Source organism: Pipistrellus kuhlii, unplaced genomic scaffold (assembly GCF_014108245.1).
Source record: "Pipistrellus kuhlii isolate mPipKuh1 unplaced genomic scaffold, mPipKuh1.p scaffold_m20_p_88, whole genome shotgun sequence".
Lineage (NCBI taxonomy): Eukaryota > Metazoa > Chordata > Mammalia > Chiroptera > Vespertilionidae > Pipistrellus > Pipistrellus kuhlii.
Window position 1 is genome coordinate 154282 of NW_023425593.1, and position 13970 is coordinate 168251.

The 13970-nt window shown below is 54.2% G+C and overlaps 1 protein-coding gene across 1 annotated transcript; it reads right to left on the reverse strand.

Moving 5' to 3' along the window:
* Positions 1-5232: 5232 nt before the first annotated feature.
* Positions 5233-8351, reverse strand: BSX (brain specific homeobox). Its single transcript, XM_036426012.2, has 3 exons — positions 7924-8351; positions 5894-6090; positions 5233-5439 (listed from the first exon to the last, which is right to left on the reverse strand). Exons 1-3 carry the CDS (start codon positions 8183-8185, stop codon positions 5233-5235), a joined length of 666 nt encoding a protein of 221 aa, XP_036281905.1. The 5' UTR covers positions 8186-8351.
* Positions 8352-13970: the final 5619 nt, after the last annotated feature.

Below are 13970 nucleotides of genomic sequence, written 5' to 3' on the forward strand. Positions count from 1 at the left end.
AGTGGCTATGATGCCAAATCCGATTGTGGCTACACAATATTATAAAGAGGGTAATAAGAAAAGGATTTTATAAACACAACCACGGAGGAAAAACTATCTGGTATGCACACTAAGAATTCTAAGAGAGAAGAGACATCTGTGACAGTGTCAACAATGAAAATAAAGTTTTTTAAAAAACTGATCTCTTGGTTTCTAATAAAAATAACCTTTATTTTTAAAAACACAAAAAAATAGAACAGAGAGAATATGACTGGAGAGAAAACATGAGAATCATTTCAGATTTTCATCTCATTCCTAAATACTTATTAAAAGTCACTTTTCTGACCTCTACATGTATTAATTCTATAACTCACCATACTAGTAGGTTGTATGACATTGGACAAGTCAACATCTCTGCCCTTGGTTGCCTCGTCTGCAATTAAAGGAGAGTAGGCCAACATTTTGAAAATATAAAAATGTCAAGATTTGAAATAGCTTAGAGATCATCTAGCTTATCCTTCTGAATGTATGAGGCTCTCTGAAACAGTCCACTGGTTTCTCTCTTGGCTTGAGAGAAAACAGGGCTCATGTACTCAGTGCCTTCTAGGAAACCATTTAAGTTTCGGGTTATTCTTAATCAGATGGTTTTTTCATAAACTGATCCAAGATCTCACCAGATAATTTCAAGCTAAATCTTTTTAAATTTTACATTTAAAATTGCTATGCAAAATCCTCTTCTCTACATAATACAAGGACAATAGTCCTACTGTCACTTTTATCAAAACATGAATTAGTTATAAGGTGTGATCATTAAAATTGGCCATTAGTTTTAATTTTGCTCCTGTCTATTGGACCTTGGCAAGATATTCATTATATCTGAATCTTAATTTCTTTGCTTATAAAATGAAGGGCTCAGAGTTTGTCAAATGTCTCTTCTAACATTTACGATGTCTTCCTGACTATATCTTTGTACTGAACTCAGTGGAACGTCACTTTGTTTTATTTTCAAGAATGGAGATTTTTAGATTTCTTTAATGAAGAATATACTTTTCTTCTTTGTGTGTGTGTGTCTCTTGGCTTTTCTAAATGTTCTGGATATAGTTATTTAAATAAGAGTGTATAACCTTAAATCTTATTCTTAGTGAGATGACAAGTAATTTTGATAAGTTGGAAATGATATTTCCTTTCCAATAAAAAGATGATAGAATACTGGGATCTTAAAGGTCAGAAGGGACCACACAAGGTATTCAGCCCCGTCTCCCCCTAAGGAAGAAGTCCATAATAGGACATCCCGAATGTTTTGCCTTCCAACTCCTGCTCAAGCTTTCCTAGTGAAAGGAGTGCAGAGCTTTGCGGCGTTAGCCGGTTTCAGAGAAGAAGGCATTCAAATGTCGTTCAGGAGCTTGCTTTCCTAGAACGACCCGTTGGTTCTTGTTCTGTTCTCTCAGCGTGCCAACATAGATATATATATGCCCCTTCATACTTGAGCCTGCAACCATTGGAATACAACTAACTACCACAGCTACTCCCCACCACCACCCACCCATCCTCTCCAAGGCTTTGCTTCTCCAAGCTAAAAGCTCATGCTCCTTCATTTGGTTTTTTCCACGCCTTTTACTATCCAGCTTCCTGAACCTTGGATGAATTTTAACTTGTCAGCATTCTCTTTAAAAATGTGATTCCAAGAATATAACAAGCATAATATAAAGTATTTTAATTAACTTATTATTTTTGCGCATATATTGAGCCCACTTCAAGAAAACCAGGAGTCACTGCTTCAACTAAATATGTTTATTGCATGATTCTCTTAGCACCAGGAAGCATTCTGTTCGCTCTTTGTTTTCTTATCTCTTTATTTCTAGTTATCAAATACATCCACACAAGTGGTGTCATGGATTCCAATTAATATTTCTTAGTACCACTATCAGCTTAATACTGGGCTAAATGGTGTGTTGTTCATTTCTTATATTATTATGTCATGTGAGTAGAAATATTATCAAGAGCCCCTCTCTGAAATCTATGAAATGAAATCCATCACAAACAATATTAAGAACAAATATGAAAGAAATTATTTACTAAAATTAAGATTACATATAGAATGATTTTCCCTCCTTGGCTATTTTAAGGTATTTTGCTCCTTCAGAATCAGACTTAACTATGTATTTCTTTCTTTAGTGTATTGTAATGAACACGATTTTGTCAGATCTTCATCACCAAGTGAAACTGAGTTTAGGCAAAATACTGGATAATTCAGGCAAAACACCTTTTTCAGCCTATAGAGGCTTAATCAGTATTGAAGGCCAAAAATAAAAATGTGATCATGTTACATTAAATTGTGTCTAGCCCCTACTGTCACTAACCCCCTGTGTATAGGAAACAAAAAGGGAAGGAAGAAGGAAGGAAGGAAAGAAGGAAGGAAGGAAGGAAGGAAGGAAGGAAGGAAGGAAGGAAGGAAGGAAGGAAGGAAGGAAGGAAGGAAAGGAGAGAAGGAAGGAGGGAGGGAGAAAGGGAAGGAGGGAGGAAGGAAGGAAAAAGAAGAGAATAGGAAAGAGAAGAAAAGAAAAAAGAAGAACCATTAAGAGAACTTTGCAGCTGAACAGCTGGCCGACCATCTCAGGGAATCTGGCGAGAAAGTGGTGCTCCAGGTCACAGCTCTTCGCTTCCCACTGAATCTCACCAGGAACAGCAGCAAAGGGCGGACCGGGTGGAGGAGTGAGCATCTTTCTGGTCAGTGCTCCTGACAAGGACGGACAGCCACTTCCTGAGCTCCAGGGCTCCTGCCCGTCAGCAGAGCTGTGCCCGTGCTCACAAAGCTTCCTGGCCACCTGCCTGCTCCTTAGACCCAAAGCCAGTCCTGCCCTTCTTGTGAGGACAGAAGGAAACAAGGAATTTCTGATGCTTGGGGGGCGGGGGGGAGTGTTAACCATCTAATTTCATTTTGTAAAATTTCCCTCAAAACATAAAAATTATTTAATGTTCACTTTAAAAATTCTCCCCAAATCCCTTTTAGTAGCTGTTCTTCCTGGGATTGGAAGAATTTGAGGTCCCCCTGCTCCGGTGTAACAGTATTTATTTTCCTTCCAGGTTACCAGGAACATTCTTATTCACAAACCACCTTTTCCTCAGACCAAGTTGTTTGTGTTATTATAAAGCATTTGTCAAAACCCCTGCTTTAAGACAGTACTGTCATCCTCTGCACAGAAAAGAAAAGAGAAATCTGAGCCTACATTTATTTTAATAACGCATCTACCCAATCTAAATAAACGACAGAGGTGTTCCTATAAAGTGATAGAGGCAAAATGCCAATCAATGCGTCGTTACTAGGAAACAAATGGACTGGGCAGGGGGATGAACAGGAGTCAGAATATACAGCTGGTCCTGACTTCGTGGGCAAATCCGACCATCTTGCAGAGCCTCCATTCCCTCACGGAGGAAAGGGGGACATAACCTTGCTGCCTGTGACTCACAAGGTTGTTAACAGCTAGAAAGAACTTTGGGAAATAGAAGCAGCTATACGATGCTTATGTTTTTAAAGCAACAGTTTTACCTCCTAAGTGATGCAGAACGAATAAAGGTCTCACTCTGAGACTTATCTCTGCCTAAGATAATGATTCCCCCCCAACAAGCCTACAGAAAAAAAAAAAAAGAAAAAAAACTGCTCCTACACTCATGAGCTCACAGAACTTCTAGAAGGACCTTTAGGATTCACCGTTTTAGAGACATGAGAACCCAAAAGAGATTAAATGCAATGTAAACTCACACCGCTGTTGTCTACGGACAGGCACGCCCCATTTTATTGCGCTTCAGGGTCCTGGCGTTTTTTTTACAAACGGAAGCCAAGGCCTCGCAGCGGCCGGCGGGTCCCACGCGCTGCGCTCCGGTGACTCCCGAGGCCGGACCGCCGCCGCGTCTCAGGGCGTCCCCCGCGGAGCCCGGGGCCGGCGTTCCCCGCGGAGCCGCCCGCAGCGCCGCTCCGGCCTCGGCTCACTCCCCCGCACGCGCACCCCGGGGAGCGGGAGGCGGAGGCGGCTGCTCCGGGGCAGAGGAACCTGGTGGGGAATCCCCAGCTCAGCTCCAAACTCCGGAGACCGTCCTGTCTCTTCAGCCTTCCAGTCCAAAGGCTCCCTGGCCGCCCCGTCCGCGCGGGCGGAGCGGAGACAGTACCCGATGGAATGGGAACCGGGCGGGCGGGCTGCAGGGGGCTCGGGACGGCGCCTCCCCGGCGGCGGGGCGGCGGGAAGGAGCCCCCGGGGCGGCGGGGCGGCGGGGCGGAGCCCCTGGGGCGGCGGGAAGAAGCGGCACGGTTGGACGCCGTGGCGAGCGGCTCCCAGACCTCTCGGTCTCCCGCGAGCCCCAGAGCCCGGAGGAGCCGACGTCCGGGGCGGGAAGGGGGCGGCAGTAGACCCCACGGGCAGCCCCCGCGGCCTCGGCCTCCCTGAAGCTCCGCGTGCCCTCAGACGAAGAAGGAGCGGGCGTCCCCTGCACCGATGGGCACTCGCTAGGAGTGCGGGAGCCGGGGGCGCGGGAAGTGGCGGGACCGGCGCGTAGCAAAGTCGGGGAGCAAACCCGCTCGATGCGTTTTTCCTGCTCAAGGTCCTGCGGCTCCCCGTGGGGCCGCTCACCGCGGAGCCGCGGGCCCGGCGCAGCGCGTGGGGAGGACCGCGGGGCCCGGCGCAGCGCGCGGGGAGGACCAGGGGGTCGGGGCGCAGCGGGTGGGGAGGTCCAGGGGGTCGGGGCCCAGCGGGTGGGGAGAGCACGGGGAGCTCCGGCGCCCGACCCCGAGCCGGGAAGGCCGGGCAGACCCACATGCACGAGGAGATGGCAGCGGGAAGGACGCGCCTCGCCGGAAGGAGGAGAGGCTTTGGGGTTTGGGTTGGAGACGGCGGGGCCCGGATGGGGGCCGGTGGCGAGCATCCTGCGTCCGCCCCGTCCGGACCGAGAAGGAGCCGGTCGCGGCTCCGCGGTTCCCGGTGGAGCGGAGGCCCGCCAGCCGGCCGTCGCTCTGCCCGCGGGGCCGGGAGAAGGCGGGCGCGGGGCTGGGGCGGGGACTGGCGGGGCCGGGGAGAGCCCGGCCGGCCGATGCGCACGCGGACGGCGCGGAGGAGCGGCCGGTGGACGCACCGCGGGGCAGAGCGGGAGGAGGTGGCGGTGGCGGGGCCACAGGAGCGAATATTTGCCTTCGGAGCCGCCGCCGGGCCGCCGAGCCTTCGGGCGGAGGGAGCGCGCCGGCCCGGCCGCCCCCGCCTCCGCCGCTCAGAGCGCCCGCGGCGCCGCGCTCTCCTCCCCGATGTCCAGCTCGTCCTCCGGCTCCGCGGGCACCAAGGGGCCGGCGGGCGCGGCGTCGGGGCCTCGGGGGCTGCCCGCGGGGCTCTCGGGCCCGCCCGGCGCTTTGGGCTCATCCTGGCTCTTCCTCAGCTGCTTTTTGTGCTTCATCCGCCGGTTCTGGAACCACGTCTTCACCTGGTTTCCGGGAGAACACAGAGCCGTCACTCCCGCCCGCGGCGGCCGGAGCTCTGGGCGTCAGGGGGCGGACCGGGGCGCTCTCCGCGGTCTCCCCGCTGCGCGGACGCGGCCCCGAAGATCTAACCTGGGCGCGGGGCGCGGGGGCGGCGTCGCCCGGTGGCTGCGAGTCGCCCAGCGCGGGGCCCTCTCTGCCCGCCCTGAGCGGGAGGCCGGCCCGGCCAGCGGCTCCCGGACGGCGGGAGGACCCAACGCGGTTCCCGCCGGAGGAAGCGCCGCGGACGGGCCAGCGGCGGCCCCGCACGTGGGTGCAGGTGCGGGGTGAGCGCGTGCGGAGAGTGCTGAGGAGGATGCGGAGGGGAGGGGGGAAGGGGAGGGGAGGGGGGAAGCGGGAGGGGAGCGGAGCGGAGGGGAGGGGAGGGGAGGGGAGGGGGAAGCCCCCCCCCCCGCCCACCTGCGTCTCGGACAGGCTGAGGGCCGTGGCCAGCTCCACCCGCTCGGGCGTGGACAGGTAGCGCTGGATCTCGAACCTCTTCTCCAGGCCGGACAGCTGCGAGTCGGAGAAGACCGTGCGGGCTTTGCGGCGGCGGCAGTGCTTCCCGGGCAGCTCGGCGGGCGGCGGGTGCGGGAACAGCGCGGGCACCGGCACCCCTGCGGGGAGAGGGGCGTCAGGGCGAGCACTTCCCCACACACACCCTCGGCCCGCGCCCCAGCCCCCTGCGGCCGCGGGGCAGGTGGGGGGGGTGTGCCCTCGGTGACGGTTAGCGGGGGTCCAGCTAGAAACCCCAACAGCGGCGGCGGGACGGAAACGGGCGTGTGGTCAGCCGAGGACTTGCTACTGAGCTCTCCTAACCCGCGCTCCAGTCCTCCGCCGCCGCACCCGAGTTTTCTGACAAACATCAAGTTTTCTGGCAAACATCAGGCGGCGCGGAGCCGTTTCCCTCCGCATCCCGGTCCCCCTGGCCTCCGCAGGGTTTCCAGGCCGGCGGGTCGCGGCCGCCGTGTCGCCCCAGACTCACCGCGCCGCCCCGAAGCCGCGGGCCTCCCGCTGCGGCCGAGGCCCCGGGCCGCGGAGACCAGCCCCGCCTCGCGCGTTCCCTGGTCAGACTCGGGGCGCCGGGGCCCCTCTTTCTAATGTGCTCACCGCTTTCTCACTCTTTCCCGGACCCCAGCGAAGGCTGGCACTTTCCCGGGCCCAGGCTCCCGGGCGGAGAGGCTCCCAGCGGAGAGGCTCGGGGACAAACGGAGGGGCAGCCGCCCAGCACTGGCCGCCTATGGGGGGACACTGGCCGCCTATGGGGGGACACTGCCGCCTATGGGGGGCACGGGTGCTGGCGGGGGTATGCCGGCTGCCTATGGGGGGGCACGGGCCGCCTATGGGGGGACACGGGCCGCCTGTATGGGGACACGGGTGCTGGCGGGGGGACACCGGCTGCCTATGGGGGTCACGAGCCGCCTATGGGGGGACACGGGTGCCTTCAGGGGGACACGGGCGCTAGCGGGGGGTCACCAGCTGCCTGGGGGGGGCACGGGCCGCCTGTAGGGGGACACAGGTGCTGGCGGGGGGCGCCGAAGCCGCTGGGGCTTGGTTGCGGGCTTTCCTCCTTCCGACCCGGGCCCTCGCCGGGTCCCGCTTCGCACACACGTTGAGCTGTGGTTGCGCTTCACAGCGGCCTGGTCTCCCCGGCCCCGGTCCCCGGGCGCAGGAAGGCCTGTCTGGGGCCCCGGGCTCAGGAAAGACTGTCTGCGGCAGCCGGTGCGGCCTTCCTCCCGGAGAGAGGCCGCACAGCGTGGGCACCCGCCCAGCACCTGCACCGGCCGGAGCGCTGGGCCTGCGGCTCCGGCCCAGGGTGCTTCGGAGCCGAGCTCCCCGGCAGCAGCGCGGAGGGAGCTGAGCTAAGACCCCGGAAAGGCAGCCGTGGGGAGTAAGAGAGTTAACGAGCAGCCAGATCAAGATGAACCCGACCCCGGCAGCCTCGCTCCCTCTTTTTTCCTTCCCTTTCTCCCTTATTCGGCGCCCAGACATCGGTCCTCAGAATCCCCCCTCCTTCCCTCCGCGGCGGCTGCATGGTGAGCGCCCAGCACCGAGGGGCCTTCGAGCGTCTGATGACAAAGTTGAGGTCTGTGCTAGGGTGACAGGCCTGGTCTCCCTCGGAACAGGCAGGCATGGGGCGGGACTGAGAGCTGGACCCGGTGGCCAGGAAGACCCTGGCACCGCCTGCCACCAAGAGCAGCACCCCTTCCCGCCCCCCTCGCCCGCTGTTCCCCCATCATCCTGAAGAGCACGGTGAGAGGAGTCACCGCGGTGGGCAGGCCTCCTGGAGCTCTGCTGGCCCCAGCCTCAGCCCTCGCTGCTGCCTCTCTCTCCAGGAGGGAGGCGAGGGCCAGGCTGCCTGCTGCGGCCTTCTCTGGGCTCCCGGCTTGGGGTCTGCGATAGGAGGCCCGCCCTCTTGCTCCCCACACTCGAGACCCCCTGTCACTTACCCGAAGTGGTGAGGAAGTAAGGGTGGTGGTGGTCTCCCTTGTGCAGAGGGTGATGCGGGTGAGGGGCCAGGAGGGTGGGGGTGGGCATGAGGGGGTAACCATAGTCTAGCAGAGGCACCCGGGAGGCCAGGGAGCTGGCAAAGGGGTCGGCGGGCACTTCTCTGAGCGGCTTGGGCTTGTGCAGCAGGATGTCCTCGATGAAGAAGGACGTGGGCCTCTGAGAGGATGCCGGGTGCAGCGGGGAGGTGAAGTTGAGGTTCATCTTGATCCGAGCCCCCCAACACAGAGAGAAGGCCCAGGAGGAGGTGCAGGGAGCAAGCAGCGGCTCAGCACGCCTGGCCGGAGCCGACAACCACCCCTCGAGGCTCGGATCTCCAGGCTCTCTCCGTCCCAGTCCCGGGCTACCCCTGCGCTGGAGGCGAGAGGACTAGCTCCTGGGTAGGTTGGGTCTGAGAGTAGGAGAATTGGCAGCTTGGAGAGGGAGCCAGGAGAGCCAATGGCGAGGCTGCCAGCAGCGGAGGGGCGGCGCTGACGCGGGGCGTGGCGGGGAGCTGTCCGCGGTGCTGAATCCGGCCTTCCGGACCGGGAGGGCCAAGGGGACCAGGTTCTTGCTCCTACTAAATTTCCCACCTTAATTTCTGGCCCTCCAACTGCAGGAGCTGTTTGCTCCCAGCTGTTTTTAAAGAAAGCTGAAAAGACAAAGTCTCTGTCCTCGGACAACTCCTCTTAAAAGCACTTAAAAGGCCCAAAGCAATAGGGATAAGGCACTTATTTTGGCATTCGGGTCTGAGTTGTAAAAATGTAGAAAAATGGCCCTGCAGGGTGTGACTAAGCAGATGAGCTCATGGTTTGATTCCTGCTCAGGGCACATGCCCAGGTTGTGATCCCTAGTAGGGGGCATGCAGGAGGCAGCCAATTCTCTCTCATCATTGATGTTTCTCTCTCTCCCTCTCCCTTCTTCTCTGAAATCAATAAAAATGTATTTTTAAAAAATTAATATTTAGAAAAATGAAAGCAAAGGATAAGTGAGAAGAGAGTCACTTCTGATAGACCCAACTTAAATTGATGGCTGAGGGATGACTAGATTATTGAGGTAGATAAATAAAATGATGATCATAATATTCTTTGCCTCAGTTAAAGAGAGTGGTGTGAGGTAAGTTATATCTGCATCAGTCAAGTAATATGGTCTGTGTAAATCTGTCCATGGCTACTCTTTTTATTTAATCTTTAAATTTTGATCAATGTGGAGAAGGGAGGGATTCTTTTTTTAATATATTTTATTGATTTTTTACAGAGAGAAAGAGAGAGAGATAGAGAGTTAGAAACATCAATGAGAGAGAATCATTGATCAGCTGCCTCTTGCACACCCACTCCTGGGGATGTGCCTGCAACCAAGGTGCATGCCCTTGACCGGAATCGAACCTGGGACCTTTCAGTCAGCTCTATCCACTGAGCCAAACCGGCCTTGGCTGTCCATGGCTACTCTTATCGCCAGTCTCCACCTCCTATCAAATTTTCATTATCTTCTCCTCCCTCCACTCGCAGGGCTTGCTATTTCTGCTAGACTTACCCTTTTCAACTTCCCCTCCCTCCCGCATACACACATCCTATATAATAAAGAGGTGATATGCAAATTGACCCTCACACTGTAATGCCATCACAAGATGGTGGCACGTACAGCGGAGGCCAGGTTCCTATAACACAAGATGGCTGCACCCACAGTGGAGGCAGGGTTCCTGTATCGAGTGATCTGCAGGGACCTGCGGCTGTGTGGTGCCAGGTCGGGCCAGAGAACCTCAGGCCATGCCCCGCCCGGCGTGGTTTGATGGGGGACCTCAAGGCGTGCCCCATCTCAGCCTGGGCTGGGGCACCTCGGGCCATGCCCCGACCCCAGCACCGGGCTGGGAGTGTTCAGGCCATGCCCCCCATGCAGCAGGGCTTGACGGGGGACCTCAAAGCACACCTCTTGCCTGGGTGCCAGGCCAGGGGATCTCAGGCAACAACTCTGCTTGGTGTGTGTCGGGGGACCTGAGGCTGCACCCCCTGCCTGGTGGGGCTTGAAGGGGTGGGGCCAGCTGGATCAGGGTCTGGGTATTGCTCGATTTCTAGGAGCATGTGGGTGAGCGGGAACATGACTCTGAGTCCCACAGAATGCCCCAGACTCTGACAGGAGAGAGATTTTCATATACATTTTACTAATTTTCTTTCATCTCTGACACTTCTATTATAGACAAAAGGCAAATAGCAATATTAAAATATTTCCTCTAATTAATTCCCTTTTAATGTGCATGAATTTTGTGCAGCAGGCCACTAGTACTAGTATAATTATGCTAGGGTTTTTTGTCTCCCATTCCCTTTCCAGCCTTTCTTTTCATTTCCCTCCCTCCCGATATTTGTTTTCCTGTTTGTCTTTTTCTAATCTGTCACATTTATTTCCCTTGAGTCAATTTGCTAAAATGAAGTTGATCATCTGCAGCACAGCCGGGCTAACTTTGGCTTCCATCTCCAAAAATTGCTCTAATTATTGGTGTTAAACTCAAGGAAATTAAAAGAAGCCACTTCTCTTCCATCTCCCCATTTTTAAGCTCTAATTTGTTGAAATCTAGTTGTCATCACAATTCCAATCACCACTGCTAATAGCAAAAGTGTCTTAATAGACACCGAGTCCTCACAACCCATGCTATTAGATAATTAGAGGAGGCGTTAGAGAGCCAAGTGCTAATCCTTGGGCGCCTGGGTAGAATTTTTGTCTGATCTAGCAGGTAAAACAAATTAATTACCGGAATCAATTAGGCCCCAAACTACAGTGCCGCAGGAAGTGGGAGCTCTGTGTTCCATATGGATGACCTGGTAAAAATGGTAAACAGAAGAGAAGAGCCAGAGGAAGGAGAAAGAAGTGGGAAATAACTTTAAAATGAGATCTTAGCAGGTAGGCAACTAAATAAAGTCAGAGTGCTTTGTCCTGAAGTCTGAAATGTGATTTTTGTTTTAAGTTCATCATGGTAAGAGCCGAAGATGGAGAGCAGGCCACTGAGAGGGAAAATGCAGGCTCCAGCAGTTGCGCTGTAGTCCTTAGCCATGGTCCCGTCCAGTCATCCCCCACAGCGCTAGAGAGAAGCTGAGGAGGCTCAGACTCCTGTCTCCTAAGACCCTAAAGGCTGAGGGGCTATTGAGGACATACCTGCTCACCCTCTTCTCTGTGCCAGCGCAGAGGAAGAGTGCGGCTTTGCATTCAGCCTTGGAGATGGGAACTGAGCCTCATTGGGGTGGGGATGAACTTCTGCTCGGATGGTGCAAAGGGAAGACTGTTAAGTGTCTGTTTGGGAGCAGGGCCAGTAAACACGTCTTTGGGAGACAGTTACCTTTGACCCAAGGCACTGCAGACGTTTTCTCAGAATTTAGCCTTAAGCAGTGGCTGGCAGACTCATTAGTCAACAGAGCCAAATATCATCAGTACAAGGACTGAAATTTCTTGAGAGCCAAATTTTTTAAACTTAAACTTCTTCTAATGTCACTGCTTCAAAATAGACTCGCCCAGGCCATGGTATTTTGTGGAAGAGCCACATTCAATGGACTAAAGAGCCACATGAGGCTCGTGAGCCGCAGTTTGCTGATCGGGGGACTAAAGCATTTCAGAGTGTTCACAGTATCGGAGGAGGGAAGAGAAGGGAGGGGAGGGGGTCCTCTGGGTCCTTTTCCTTCCCCTATTTCACCCACTGGGGACTCAGCTCCCCGGTCTCCCCCAAGCTGAGGCTATTTCCCGGCCCTGCGCTGCCCACTTGCAGGGGAGGAGGAGGCCGCTCCTCACTCTCTCTCTCTGGGTCCTGCTTTTTCTGGGACTGGATTCCGAAGCCCAGCACCGCCGGCTCAGCAGGAACCTGAGAAGTGAGAACTAGATAGCTATGGGAAGGGGCGGGACCTGAGGACTGCAGGGGAGTTCTATTATACTTCCCCTCCCCCTTTCCTGGCTGAGTGTGGGGACTGCCAGAGGGAGGAGATAGGGGAGAAGGGGGTCCTAATATATGACAGGAGATGTGACTTTGGGTGGTGGGCACACAGTGCAATACACAGATTTTGCAACAGAAACCCACCCCTGAAACCTCTACATTCATGTTGACCAATGTCACCCCAATAAATTTAATTTTTACAAAAGCTCCTAGGCTCACTGGTTGAACATGGACCTATGAACCAGGTCACAGTTTGATTCCTGGGCTGTGGGCTCAATCCCCAGTGTGGGGCCTGCAGGAGGCAGCCAATCAATGGTTCTCTCTCATCATTGATGTTTCTATTTCTCTTTCCCTCTCCCTTCCTCTCTGAAATCAATAAAAATATACTTAATAAATAAACAAATAAATTCTATATAATTAAAAAATATGCAAATCTACTGAACACTGGAATGAAGGATTGCTGTGATGCACACTGACTACCAGGGGACAGATGCTCAATGCAGGAGCTTCCCACAGCCCACTGGCCCCAGGCCAGCCAAGGCAGGTGTGTGGGGGGAAGGTTTGATCATCCCATTGGTCACCCCACAGATAGGCCCTGATTGCCAGCCAAGCCTAGGAACCCTACCCAGCACAGATTTTGTGCACCAGGCTCCTAGTGAATGAATGAATGAATCTCATGGCTGAGAAGGTAAACAGCCAGCAGCACCAAAGCAGGCCTCTGGGGGGGACCGAGGCGAGAATAGGGGATCCATGGGAAGTGGAGGCAGACAGGAATTCCTAAGTCTACACCCTACTGGATGAGGGAGACCCCCTCCGCCCAGATGCTTCGGTAACCACAGCCGGGCTTGCCATGGCCTGTGGACCGGAGCCCAGCACTCAGGTGGGCAGGTGTCCAGGCAAGTCCTGTTCCTGGAGAGGTTCCTTTGGGGTTGAGCCTCACATTCCCCTCAGAGCGCTCAGGGAAATCTTGAGGTCCGAGAAGGTGGGAAGTGTCCTTATGGTGCTGGGGCTCCTGAGCAGAAGCAGGGGAAGCTCCGGGATGCGCAGAGCCCAGCCTCGCCTTCTCAAGGGACTCATGCCGGCCTCCTACTTCTGCAGTGGGTGACAGAGGCAGCCAGGTAAAAGGTAAATGTCACATTTTTAGATAGCTTGTAACTGCTCAGTAGCCCCAACACCATAAGGACACTTCCTGGCTTTTTGGACCTCAATTTGCCCCTTAAATGCAGAAGTGTTTCATTGCCTGGGTTGTCTATAAAGTCTAGAGCAGCACCATTCAATAAAAATATGAGCCACATAGGTAATTTTACATTTTCTACTAGTCACATTTAAAAAGTAAGAAGAAATAGCCCTAGCCGGTTTGGCTCAGTGCCTAAAGCCTAGGCTGGGGACCTCAGGGTCTCAGGTTTGATTCTGGTCAAGAGCATGTGCCTTGTTTACAGCCTCGATCCCCTAGGGCTGCATTGGGGAGGCAACCCATTGGCTTTTTTCTTTCTGTCTGTCCCCCTCCCACCCTCAAAAACAAACAAACAAACAAACAAACAAATAAATGTAAGAAGAAACAGGAAACAGGTGAAATATTGATATACTAGTGGCCCTGCGCACAAATCTGTGCGCCAGTAGCTCTCTGTGGTGCCTGGCCTCTCCGCACCCGCTCCCCAGAGGCTCTTTGTGGCCCAGAGGCCCATCCACAGCCGGGTGCCTCCTCTCCACTTGGCAGCTCCATGGCGCCCGCTGCCCAGAGGCCCTCTTCAGCCAGGGTGAAATGCTTGCCTTGTCACCGTGGCAACGAAGCAAGTATTCCACCAGGCTGCTCACACTGCCGGCTCTCAGTGGCTGCCCCCCTGGGACTGGGGGACTTGAGCAGGGCTGAGAGGATTGGGAGCTGCCATCTTGTGGCTATGGGTGCTGCCTCTTTGTGACAGAGTGACGGTTAATTTGCATATTACCCTTTTATTAGATAGGATTTTATTTAATCCTAATATATCAAAAAAATGTTATTATTCAACATGTAATCAATATAAATATTACTAATGAGATTCTTTTGCATTTCTTTTTAATAATAAATCTCCAAACTCCTTGAATGTGTTCTCCTGTGAGCTC

What these genes read in the sequence shown, in the direction of transcription:
- BSX (XM_036426012.2), bottom strand. Translation starts at nt 8,185, where the DNA reads ATGAACCTCAACTTCACCTCCCCGCTGCACCCGGCATCCTCTCAGAGG. An exon ending in TTACTTCCTCACCACTTCGG is followed by an intron (nt 6,091 to 7,923) that starts GTAAGTGACAGG and finishes CTCTCCCCGCAG; the next exon opens with GGGTGCCGGTGCCCGCGCTG. An exon ending in TCAGCCTGTCCGAGACGCAG is followed by an intron (nt 5,440 to 5,893) that starts GTGGGCGGGGGG and finishes CCCGGAAACCAG; the next exon opens with GTGAAGACGTGGTTCCAGAA.